This window comes from Fistularia commersonii, chromosome 13, assembly GCF_037954325.1.
Source record: "Fistularia commersonii isolate RoL2024-O1a breed Wild chromosome 13, RoL_Fcom_v1.0, whole genome shotgun sequence".
In the NCBI taxonomy this organism is placed as follows: domain Eukaryota; kingdom Metazoa; phylum Chordata; class Actinopteri; order Syngnathiformes; family Fistulariidae; genus Fistularia; species Fistularia commersonii.
In genome coordinates, this window is record NC_141296.1 from 13,019,723 (window position 1) to 13,033,069 (window position 13,347).

Consider the following 13,347-nt stretch of genomic DNA (forward strand, 5'->3'; position numbering starts at 1 on the left):
ATTTATGCCTTCCAGTCTAGGAAATCCTAATAAAAAGCCATTAAGTTCTAAAAATGTGCATGGAACTCTTCAAAATACACCAATTTTTATATAATGCCTCATGAAAAAAAAAAAAAAAAAAAAAAATAGAAATTGAATTTTTTTTAAGCTTCTTGCATGTCATTTTTATTACAGTGACAGACAATGTTTCTATCTCTTTTTCATATAACTGTTTCTCAAATCATTTATATGATGACTAACGATAACAACACCCGTAGGAACATCTGGTCCCTCGGGGGATTAATTTGATTACTTCAGCATGTGTAAAAAAAAAAAAAAACAAAACAAAACCGGAGAGCAGTCTCATCATGCTGATCAAGGCATTCAAAAATAAATCACTAAGCCATCGCTGCACCGACATGAATGATGCAGGAGCATTATCATAGTAAACCCAGCTGGTGCTTCAAACGCACTCTGAGGAATAGATGAGTTGGGCGAAATGGGAGGGGGGTCATTAAAAAGACGGTGCGGTGACTGCGGTCCTACCTGGATGGTGGTGTACAGAGAATTGCCGTATTTCTTTTTGAAGCAGGACCGGATGTCCAACATGTCCACCTCGCTCCTCGACACCATGATCCTCATTAGGGTTTCGTCGTCGGTTCCGGCTCGCTGGACACAAATTCGGCGGCTCCGGTTAACAATGTTGTCTCTAAAAGGCCTTCTTTCACGCGTCGGTCTTTTTTAACACAGATTCAGGTAAAGGAGCTAATTTATTTGCACTTTACTATTTACTACTTCTATGTCTTACTATTGTGCCATAACTGTAGCTCTTCCACAGCATGTTTGCTTATTACAACAGTCGTCTTTGAGCAAACAAAGCGTTGGGCTCGATGGGACGCCATTATCAACATGAAAGGGAAAATTCTGGGTAGAATGATGGTTTGGTAACTCGAGCAGGGGTGACAAACTCATTTTCACCGAGGGCCACATAATGGTTGCTCTCATAGGGCCACATGTAACTGCAACGGTATAAATGTGACGATATATCACCAAATGTGATGTAAAATAAATAAGTCTGAATTTATTACTCATTCAAATCCAAAATGTCACATACAAAGATAGCTTTCACTGCCAAGGGGTTTTTGGATGCGGCTTTTGTGAACACGCTCTGCTGTCGTTGTAGTTTGGCTTTTTATTCTCAGACGATTTGTTGGTTTTCTGGAAGGCTAACTTTAGCATACTTAGCTTCGAGTTGGGTGTCAAAATGCCGACGTAGATTGCCTCATAACGCCAAAGACATACCGCTTTTTCTCCTTGAAGCACAAACATGTATTGGCTTTCTCATCTTTCTTGAAACAGCCCTGCATCTGCATCTACTTTCTCTTCCTGGACATTTAGGGATCATTTGTATTTCTCAATTCCACTTGTTGAAAATGGTAGGAATTGTGGGAAAATGTAGTTTCGGGTCAATGCACACATTTGACTTATTTATTTTAAGGCAACCAGACCTTTTAAAATGTTCTCGCGGGCTGCATAAAATGACGTGACGGGCCACATTTAGCCCGCGCACTTTGATTTTGACACATGTGGCCTACAGGAAGACCGAAGAGTGAAAGAGGACATAAAGTTGGTCTGTACAGAGATACAGACAATAGGGTTGGATGGAGGAAGTTGATTAAGAATGGCAACTCCTGAAGAGAAGAGCCCAAAGAAGAATAAGAATAGAATAGGCTCTTACATACGTATGTCTGACTAACATCAGCCTCTATGGCAAAGGAGTCCTTAAACCGCCTATCATAAGCCTCATTGAAGAGTACAAGTTCTCCAAAGTAAAACTCCAAATGGACTCCAGAAACCTGACCAGCAGCAATGCTAGTCCACCCCTGTTCACTGGATGGAAATGGACACCATTGGACGCGTTGCAGCATGCTGAGGCACAGCGACATGGTGGGGCACATCCAGCTGGGAAGTGTAGACTTCGACCCTAGGACAACGGAGTCAATTTGGCCTCAACACCAGAGAGGAGGAGCGTTGTCAGGAGGAGTCATAGAGAAGCATCTCTCTTGCCGAGCAGGGACAGTTGATGAGGTCAGGCAAAAGGTATGGCGAGGACCCAACCTGTGCCCTCTGCCCAACTTCAGAAACTCTCAAACATATCTTGAGAGTAAGACCGGCCTCAAACAAGGCCGTTACATCTGGAGGAGGAACCAGGTCCTCAAGAGTTGCTCTTAGGAGAAGAGGAATACCGCCAACTTCTTCCCTCTGACAGCAACCAATACCATCACAACCCGAACCTTCATTCGAGAGGAAAAGAAAAAGTCCAACCATCCCGCGACCAAACCAGAAGCTGGACCGGTAGCCCCAGCCCTTGACTGGAAGATGCTAGTTGATATGAGCCAGCGACTGACCTTTCCACAAGAAATTGCAGCCACCTCCCCGAGGCCGGACTCGATATTCTGGTCCCTGAAGTCTATTTACATCTCAGACCTCACTGCCCCGTGGGACAGTTTAACAGAAGAAGCCTATGAGCGCAGGAAATCGCGCTGCACAGAACTGGCAGCAAAAGAAGATAGATGGTGAAAATGTATCCGTTTGAAGGGGGATGCGGAGGTTCTGTGGCCTCTTCCAGCCTCGGGCTGCTGTAAGATCCCGGCTCTGCGACGGACAATTATATCAGTCTCTGAAGCGCCCGAAAGAAGGAGCCGCTGGATATGGATCAAGCGGAAGGACCCTTGTTTGGCTCAAAGAGCCTCAACATGACGCACCTCCACCCCATCCCTCACTGGAGGACCCAGTCCACAACCTTCCAGGAGGGGCATCAACCAGGTATGCGGTCAGCTCGAGGTTTGACTCGGGTGGTAAAGACGACGTCCCCTGACTTGTATGCTCCCGTGGGCTGCTGCAGAAATTGGACCTATTTATGGAAGTCATCCGCTGATTTCATTAATATCTAAAAGTCTAATACACACTTGAAAATCTCATTTGAACCATCTGCTCTAAATGGAGGTTGGAGCAAATAAGGAGGTGTTTAAACTGCACTGCAAAAATCACAATTTCATTATAAAGTTTCGAAATGACAAATTGCTATAAGCCAATTTCAGAACGCCTTACAAAATAAAAAGATAGTCTCAAGACACGCTAACAAGCTTTATGTCAATGAGCATTATTTAAAGAAAAGATCTTTTCAATTACGTTTGTCAGTCGTTATATATAACCGTTTCCCCCCTCATTTGTTTCGGAGGTTGTTGTTTTGTTTAATCCCGGTCTCATCAGTTTTAGTGTTTCCATTGAAAGATGGGGGGAGTCTGCCAGCGGAAAAATCTATTTTGAAAAATAACTGCCTGTGACCTTCTCGGCACCAAATGACAAAAAGATACAATTTGCGGACGGAAAACAAAGCGGAGCATTTAGCGACAAAAGAGATTTCCCTCCGGAGTTATTGGACATTCAAGTCAGAGCTACAATTAATTTTATGCTTTTCGTTCATCAAGTGGGCATAGATGCAGCTCTGAAAGAAATTAAATCTCGATTTTTCTACTGAGGATCTGAATATTGATCGCTCAGAGAAACTTCACTTTACCAATTTTGAAAGACAGCTTGTCGTAGCTTTGGTACGTAAAATCAACCGTGTTGCACCAAAGTGGATTTTAGATTTTTCGTTATATTAAATAACAATCCGACATCTTATGAACTATTTTTTGTCTGTTTAAACTCCTGCGTTGCAGTTTGATATGAGTATAGAATTGGATTCAAGCGGTTGCCTTTCGGTCCTGGTACATGATGGGATGCTAACATGCTGTGAAACATGCATAATCAGCGATGTGAATTTAAGCAACCTTGACTACTTATATATTGATGGGGTCGGATGCATTTAAAATCTGTTGAGCACGGTGCTTTAAAAGCATCAGTTTTAGGGAAGGTGTTGAAAAAAGATATTGGAAAAAAAATCATAGATTTTCCAGTCAGCTAGTAGATCTGAAACGTCAGACGGCCCTCCCCCAGTCATTTTTAAATTATTCTGAAAACAGCCAGATGATGGACATTGAGAGTAAAGGGTCGGAGTTCCATACTGATGGCGAGTAATAAAATGTCAGCTCTGTCCAAAATGACGTCTGAAAAATAATATATTTCACATCCAGCGGATGTGGAAGGCATGCAGCCGGCTATAAATGAACTCGCAGAAAACAAAGACACCTACCCGCATGGATTTGTACAAGGATTCGGCGAAGAAGGCCGGGACACTGCGGGCGCACTTAACTGTGAAACAAGGAAAACAACATGAGGCTCTCACAACGCAGCGTCGCCTTCCGATGCTTGTCGTGTTAATCTGATTTGGATTTTTTTTTTTTTTCACCGGGATGTTGCACCGCATGTCACTGTACTGTGTCGTATAAAAAACAGGTTGTTATTCATCTGGAGTTAAAGGGGAGTCGGGTTACACCTTGAAGAATCATCTGTCTTACCAACAGCCAGCAGTAAGTTCTCCAGATTCCCCGCGGTCTCGCCTTCGATGCTCTCCTCTATATCCAAGCCAGATAGTTTCTTATAGGCATCAAACACTGGAGAGAAGAAACAACCTCAGCAACACTTATGTAACACCAAGAAGTCCAATAAATGCACTTTAATTGCAACCAATTGGAGGTAGCCAAGTAAGAAAAAAATAATTTTCCTTTTGCACTTGTATTTTGTTTAAGCGTCTCATATTAATTGACTTTTTTTTTTTGCCATTTCCCCACTCGGCATTGCCAAAATAAATCATCCACATTGCTTCAATATATTGATGATTTTGATGTATAAGGGTAAGTGAGACATCGGGGAAGGTAATTTCAAGGTACCACTGCTGTTGATCAAATGTGAGAAAGTAGAAGAGCTGAGTTTTCATCAATATTTAACACAATGCAGTCCCGAGTCATAACATCATCAAATAAAATAAAAATATTCAAAAGTGAAAATACACTCATTTGTGTGGAATTTTATATGTTTTAATACTAAATAAACACATGTTCCCCCCCTCCCAAAAAAAAAAAAAAAAAAAATCAGAGAAAAAAAATTTCTATGCAACACTCATTTTAAATCAAATTCGTAAATTCAATTCACCCATCTTTATTGAATTAAATTGTCAATGGTATTAATTTTCCAACGGATTTTTGATCAAAATATCCAAATTGTTGCCAGACAATCGCGCCTTGAATAAAACACATTTGGACTGTTGCTATGAAAGAATCCCATTTTGTTTAGAAACACAGGAAAAAGAGTACCATGGGCACCAAAGGGTTCAATCCATATAAAATATATCAAATTATTGAAAGAGTTAAATACTGTACCTGCAAGATAATGAAATAAAAGTTGTTGCACCACCTTGGTCGAGCGTGGATGAACAGAGCATCTTGGAAATTGAGATAATAATTAAGATAATTATATTTGTGCTTGAAAAATGCACCTCCAAAGAGGCTGTGAGGGTTGTTCCCAAATTCAACAGATGGCGAGAGGCTTTGTGTTTGAATGTCTCCCTCCACGGCCGAACTGACGTACAGGTGCTATTAGAAGATAACATTCGTGCGACAAGAATTTCAGGTTCAATGTCGTCGGCATCAGGAAACGACTCCAGCGAGAATTTTAAGCGGAGGATTTCAAAGGTCCAAAAATACCAGGTCGGATCCATAAAGCTGCATATTCCCTGCTTGTCATTCGAAAGACGAGACGCAGAAAATCCATCCTCATTGCCAATAAAGTTTGTAAATTACTCCCAGGCTTTCTATCTCTACACTGTTGACACTGACGGATGACAAATGGGAAATGTTCAGAATCGGCCTCCCAGATTTGTTGCATTGAGCATACTAAAGATTTCCCCTGTTTTTAGCCTTTTTTATAAAGATATATCGACGACATTAGCATCACTAATCTGCTTCGGAGCGTTTCTCCGAAACTCATCCGACCCTCCCGGATCAAACACGCAAACTCGATTCCAGATTATGCAAGATGCATGACAGGCCCGAAACCGCAAACCGTGACTTTTATATATCAAATTATTTTAATATATATACATATTTATATATATTGGGATATCTGTCCCAGGTTTCAGCCGGGTCAAAGTCTCGCCATTGTTGTTGCAAGTGCTTGCTCATTGGGGAAATTTGGGTTTCTGTAAATCGTTTTAAAGACCCAGACCTGCCCTGAGTGGTAAGTTTTTGGACAGATTACGAAAAATGTCGGCGGAAACATGTCAAAGTAAGTGGAGAGGGGATTTTACCGGCTTGTTTAAAACCAATGAATCAAATTCTGCCGACCAAGGAAGGAATCCAAGAAACCTAAATACTTATACCCGTTTGTTTTCCACGAGTCATTTAATAACTCCTTCAATTTCTATTGCCAGCGAGAATTTCCATTTTTAATCATTTTAATAGAAAATATCGAAGTAAAGCCTCTGTTGACGATTTTTTTCCCAACAATTTCCGAGGATCAAAATATTCATATCACCTTTTCTTAGATGCTCAGCGCTCCTGTTCCCCAGGATTTTGATCAGCGTTTCCTCGTCTGTGCCGAACTTGCCTTCCCCGGCGGCATATAAATCCTGGAAAAAAAAACAAGCGGAGACTCTCCTGTGCACGCCTGCAGAGGCTCGGTATGCCGCGCTAATTCAGGGAATTGCTCAGACAAAAAGTTTTGTTTTTCGGTTTCCCGTTCGTATGTGCCTTATGAAATCGCCGAGGGACAAATATCATTTGAGCTCATTTGCCGAGATTGAAAAATCACTTGTATAAGCGATGACTTTTTCCTGATTAATTACACATCGGTAGTTCCTTCCTTTTTTTTTGTTGACGGAGCGGTTGGCAGTTTGGCGGGAGAGCGTTGTGAGTCAGACAGGATTGATAAATATCCAATCATTAACCTCCTGAAACACAACATTCAGCTTGTTTAAATTTTCTAAACCATTTGGGATCAGAAGGGCGTGATTGAATATAAAACCGAGAATTGTCGCTGAGCACGCTCGGTGTTCTTTCTAGGGAAAAAAATGTACTAGGCTGATGGGTCAACATCAAAATAAAATAAAAACTGCCTTTTGTAACGTTTGAAAGTGGATGCAAATTTTCAGTAAACACAAAATGTACATTCTTATCAATTTAATCCAATAAAACAACTGGATTGTTGAGATTAAGTCCTGATGTTATCTACATAAACCACATTTCCACCTTTTAAAGCAGTTTGCATTGATTTAATTTACATATAAACAATGATACAAAATACAATAAATACACATTTAAAATAAGACCTTTAATTCTTGACTTTAATTCCTCCCCTGAAGATGTTTCACTTCTCATCCCAGTTCTTCAGTTCAAACAGACTCCGGGGAGTTATGCGTAAATAACTTGCCTGGGTCCAAAATACACTGCTCAAAAAAATAAAGGGAACACTTAAAAAACACATCCTAGATCTGAATAAATGAAATATTCTTATGAAATACTTTGCTCTTTACACAGTTGAATGTGCTGACAACAAAATCACACAAAAATGATCAATGGAAATCAATTGTATCAACCCATGGAGGTCTGGATAAGAATCACACTCAAAATTAAAGTGTAAAAACACACTCCAGGCTGATCCAAATTTGATGTAATGTCCTCAAAACAAGTCAAAATGAATCTGTGTTGCTTCCTGAGTGGACACTATGATTTCACAGGAGTGTGATTGACTTGGAGTTACATTGTGTTGTTCAAGTGTTCCCTTTATTTTTTTGAGCAGTATATTAGGAAAGACTATTAACATTTGGGCTACTCTGATTAGGCCTTTGCCAAAACATAAACCTGAAGAAGACAGAACAGGAAGACATGTAAAGACATTGCTACGCCGTACATTTTTTGTATTTCGGAAAAACTCAGAAGGCTTGTCAACCAACGCCTAATAGATACATTTCAAATCTTACAATACCCTGAAGGAAAGAGCGGTGCATCCCTAGGATGAAACACCAACGCGTAAGATCAAGACTGTCGTGTTTGCTTTCAACCGTAATGAAGATTGTCACGGCGTCTACGCCAGGGAGACAGAACAATCTTTGGACAAATGGATGGTCCGACACAGGAGAGCCACCACTCCGGAACAAGACTCCGCAGTCCACCGACACCTGAAGGGCAAAGGCAACTCCTTTGAATCCAGCAAAGCTTTCATTCTGGCCAGATGGTTTGAGAGAGGAGTCCAAAGAACCGATCTTTGTCAAAAAGGGAAAAAAAAAATGGACGGGATCCATCCCGAGACAGATCAGCTCACACAGAATCTGAATAAACAGAGTGCGCATAAAATGTCGGTCGAGAAGACTGTTCCCAGGATACACGATATAATACAAGATGTAAAGAGGAAAAAAAAGGGTAAAAAGGAATGGCCTTCTGCAGGACGGTGGCGATAAAAAAATCTTTTGTCGTCTTGAGGAATATGTACTTGATGTAAATAAAAGTTTTGCATGGATGAGGGTGGTAAAAAAACAGAGATATAGGTCGTGGGGTAGTGCAGAAAAGTGTTTCGGGATGCTAGTGAGCAGCATCGGCACTGATGGAATGAGGGACTTGTATTCTATTCTTGCTGTGTCTATTCAAATTTTAACTCAGGTAAAACCCCCAAAGTTGTACCTTCGTTCTGCTCAACGACGCCGCCATTAACACAACAATCCCAGTCGATCCACATTTCGCGAAAACAACCATTATCGTGACAAGCCGTCGTAACTCAGACCACTTAGAAAATTCCCCTGCGGTCCAACGGAACCAAAGAAGCCTCTCAGATAAGAGTTGAAACGTCTTCAAGGGAAGAAATTCAAGTTCATTTCTAAGATTTCAACAAGAATTAGCCTTGAACTGGTTGCCCGAGAACTTCCATAGATGAGCTTTAATGCCTTTTCTACCAAAGACAGTAAATCAGGGGTCTTTATACAGTGGGTTTAAAAAAAAACAGGCAAGGAAAAAATGAAAAAGTAACTTTGCAATGTATTTTTTTTCTTGAAATTTGAAAACAAAATAATTTTTGATGAAAAAGCGTCTAGTGACATTGCTAAAACTATCTTTTTTTTCTTATTTCTATAAAAAATCACAAAAACAATAGTAAAAAAAAACGGCAAAATTAAAAAGATAACCAGAATAGCCACCATTAGCCTTATAAACATGATACCTCCTCTTCTATATGCTACCAATCCATTTTCTAATAAATTCTACTGGTGAATTTTCCCAGAATGACAAGATTTTCTCTTTTAACTCAACCATATTTTTAGGGTGTAATTTCATCAATTCTTTTTTAATATTCATTTTTCATATTAATTCGCCATGTATTTTTTAGAGGAGCAGTTCATTACATATAAAGATTTGTATAATTTACCCGTTTACCTCCTTTACACTAAAACAAAGGAAAAATCTGGACTTAGTGTTGCTTCTAGGTAATGATTAACCGGTCACATAATAATTTTATGTGGCCCCCCCAGAGCAAACTGAGTTTGACACCCCTGCTGTAAATGTACCAAAATGTAACGACATTGCCGAGTGTTCAAACTGATACGGAAAATAATTGGAGTTTGGAAGTCAATAAATATTTGATTTTAATGCAAAATGATTTATGCAGCAATCAAAAAGGGAAAATTTGCTTCTTACCTTTGCATCTTTCTCAATCTTGCTCTCGTCTACACCCTCCTCCCTCCTCCCCTTCACAGGGGGACAAACGTTGAACCAACCATGGAAGCAGAGAGACGGGAAGGCAGCCAGTGAGTGGAGAGATTAGATCAGTCCAGGACCGTGAAAATAAAATTTGGGTCGTGTGAAGCAAATTGAAGCAAAACATTGTGCCCTCACCCAACGCCACCCACGTCTAAACCTCATGACTTTCTAATGCTGCAACCAGACGTTGCCGTTATCACCAAAGGAAATACGAGTCCCACTACCTGCAGCAGGATCACCAGCAGTTTCTGATAGTGCCCCGAAGTGTCGCCGCAGATATCTTTCTCCAGCTTGCCACCGAACTCTAGAGGGGGATGAGAGGCAGAGGACGGCTTACGCTCCCGTCACTAATGTTTAGGATCAACCTCAGCAGGGAGCACTACATTTTCTACATTGCTCTCTGACAACACAGGTTTGATTGGTGTGGAACGGAGTGTGTGGCCTTTTCCTTTCCCAAGATTAAATAAGCCTGCCTCTTTGCCTTTGGCCTCTTATCGCAAAGGTTTTTTGGGTTTTAATTTGTTTAATTTGTTTACAAGACAGAATGTTAATCGCTGGTAGTGCGTGGGAGTCGTCCTTACAAGTTTGGGTATTCTTCATACTACAGGTACACGCTAAGTACTGTGTTTTCCGCACTATAAGGCGCACCTAAAAGCCTTTAATTTTCTCAAAAACCGACAGCGCGCCTTATAATCCAATGCGCCTTATATATGGATCAATATTGGTTAGTTATGGCTACCGTAGTGGGATTGTCGCCAAAGTTGCAGCAGTAAAAATGGTAAACTTGTGCTTGTCTAAAGACCTCACAATGGCAGTTTTCAAGAGACACGCTTACGACGCAGAGTTTAAACTCAAGGCGATCGGTGAACACGGGAACAGAGCAGCAGCGATTAAAAATTCAACATTAATGAATCGATGGTGCGAAGTGGAGGAAGCGACAAGATGACCTGCGCCGAGTAAAGAAGACTAAACAGAGTTTCCGAGGAAACAAAGCGAGATGGCTGCAGTTAGAGGACAAACTCGAACAGTTGAACAAAGAGCAGCAAGTAGAAGAGTCTCTACAGTCACTATTTTAATATAGGCAACAGCGCTAGCTAGCGACATGAACATCAATGAATTTAGAGGCGGTCCTTCTTGGTGCTTTCGTTTTATGAAAAGCTTTGAACTGTGACAAATGGAGCTGGATATACATTGCTTTCAACGAAGGCGGCGCAAATTCTGGTAAGAGCTACCGGTACATATGATACCGTTTTGTGAATGCACTAACTTGTTTAGGGAGTGAACGGAGTTGTCAGAACATTGGTTGGTATTCTAGTCATGAAGTTTGACTGACTTATCTGACTGTTTTGTTGACATTCCCTTTCGCGCAGCTTCATCTAGTGCATGCATAACGCAACCCCAGCCATCACTGTATCTTCTATTATATGCGCCTTATAATACGGTGCAGCCTATATATGAAAACAGTTTTAAAACAGGCCATTGATTGAAGGTGCGCCTTATAATGCGATGCGCCTTATAGTGTGGACAGTACAGTACCTACAAAGTGATGACAGTAAATTATACATTTACTATTGAATAAACTTTATTTAATGGGTATGATTAGCACACAACGTGAAAGTATTTACTAATCATTAGCAATGCTTTCGCACACAGGCAGAGTTGGTGTAAACTATGTGGGTTCACTACAATCCTGAATGGCAGCAGCAAAAAAATGCAAACTGAAACAGAAAAAATTATAGATGTGATATCTCCCCCGCCTATCAGAAATTTCGAGAGAATACGTTAAAAAGTTATCAATAATTACCAAATAGTAGTGGTCAATATTTGTGGAATGTGTTTCAGTATATTTATATATACTATATATACATATATATAATATGTGTGCGTGTGTGTATATATAATATATATGTTGTGTGTATATATACATATATATATATATATATACACACACACACACACACACACACACACACACACACACATGCATTCTATCAACATAAAAATAATAAAAATATAGGATGTGATGTTTCTTTTACTGTACATTTCACTTTTATTCCCTGGTATATTCTTGGATTTCCTTTGTTTTTGCACCATGTTTAAAACAGAAATGACATTCAGCCTAAAGTGCGGCAAATGGAGTAGCACAGGGAATCTGTGAGGATGTCAATAAAGAAACGTTTGGGTCTGGAAATCCCTCCATAAACATTTATGGTGATGAACCGTATTTTTCTGCACTCTTTCAGTGTTTTTTTTTTCCACTGTCTCAGTCACCTGTGTGATCCTGCTGTGATGGATTAGATAGTTTCTATTTATTTATAATGAACTAGAGAAAATGACATACTGCCAAAGAACTAATCAATTACTTTTATGATAAATGTATGCTCAAGGAGTCAAGAATCAAATTAATATTTATTAATTGCAACCATAGGTTTGCAACCACTTCTATTGCTGAGGTCTGTTTTGAAGTCATATAAATAAATAAGTTATTGATGTCTGATGCAAAATTCTCAAACTGATGCAACCTCACTCATCACATTTTATAGCCATAATCTGATTAATCCCACTATTAATTTGATTAACTGCTTTCAAAAACGTTTGGTTCTGATCATTTGTGACTATTTTTATTCCCATTTTCTTGCATTGGTTTATTCACCAGACTATGCTTTTTCCTGTCATTTTTGAAAAACGATCTGTCATTCGCTTGCTTTTTACGCATTTCTTTGGTGATTTCATTGAATTTTCTTCTCATTTAACCTGATATGAACATTTCAACGCTGCTTTGTTGCTCAGTTTTTTTAACTTGTCAGGTAATTTCCTGCACTTTTTTAAGACAGCGACTCCCTAATTTGGTGCTGAATTCTCTCACAGCAAGATCTCTTATTACTCATTTTCAAAAAAATGTCTTGTAATCACTGGGGTGCAAATCAGGCACTAGATATTGTTTAAAGCGAGTAGAACAAAAAAACGGATTCATATCAGATTATAACGAAGACTGTCATTTTGTGCCCAGCTATGCATTCTTGATCCATGTCTGGGAATGGGGTAGATATAGATCACATGCATCTGGGGATTTATACAGCGAGTTTAAAAAAAAAAAAATCAGGCAAGGAAAAAATGAAAAAGTAACTGTGCAATGTATTTTTTGCTTCAAAATTTGAAAACAAAATGATTTTTTGATTACAAAAAAAACATCTAGCGACATTGTTTAAACAATCTTTTCTTATTTCTATAAAAAACACAAAAACGATAGCAAAAGAAAGGGACAAAATTAAAAAAATTGATTTAATAACCAGAATAGCCACCATTAGCTTTGTATACATTGTACCTCCTCTTCTACATGCTACCAATCCATTTTCTAATAAATTCTAGTGGCAAATTTTCCCACAGTGATTCGACATTGTTAAAAATATCTTTTTTTTTTCTTATTTCTATAAAAAACACAAAAACGATAGCAAAAAAAAAAAACGGGCAATATTAAAAAGATTGATATAGTAACCAGGGTAGACTTGGAAACGTGATACCTCCTCTTCTACATGCTACCAATACATTTTCGAATGAATTCTAGTGGCAAATTTTCCCACAGCAATTTTCTCTTTTACCTCAGCCATATTTTTAGGGCGTAATTTCATCAATTCTTTTTTAATATTTATTTCTAATATTAATGTCATGTATTTTTTAGAGG

General features: G+C 39.4%; 1 protein-coding gene across 1 annotated transcript in view; it reads right to left on the reverse strand.

The window, feature by feature from the left end:
- Positions 1-13,347, reverse strand: part of anxa5a (annexin A5a) — a 32,064-nt gene that overhangs the window by 2,174 nt on the left and 16,543 nt on the right. Inside the window, exons 6-11 of the mRNA XM_086158236.1 lie at positions 9,890-9,969; positions 9,603-9,653; positions 6,457-6,550; positions 4,443-4,538; positions 4,178-4,236; positions 526-648 (exon numbers count right to left, since the gene is read on the reverse strand). Of these exons, the coding sequence (XP_086014362.1) occupies positions 526-648; positions 4,178-4,236; positions 4,443-4,538; positions 6,457-6,550; positions 9,603-9,653; positions 9,890-9,969 (503 nt within the window). The remainder of the gene's footprint in view (positions 1-525; positions 649-4,177; positions 4,237-4,442; positions 4,539-6,456; positions 6,551-9,602; positions 9,654-9,889; positions 9,970-13,347) is intronic.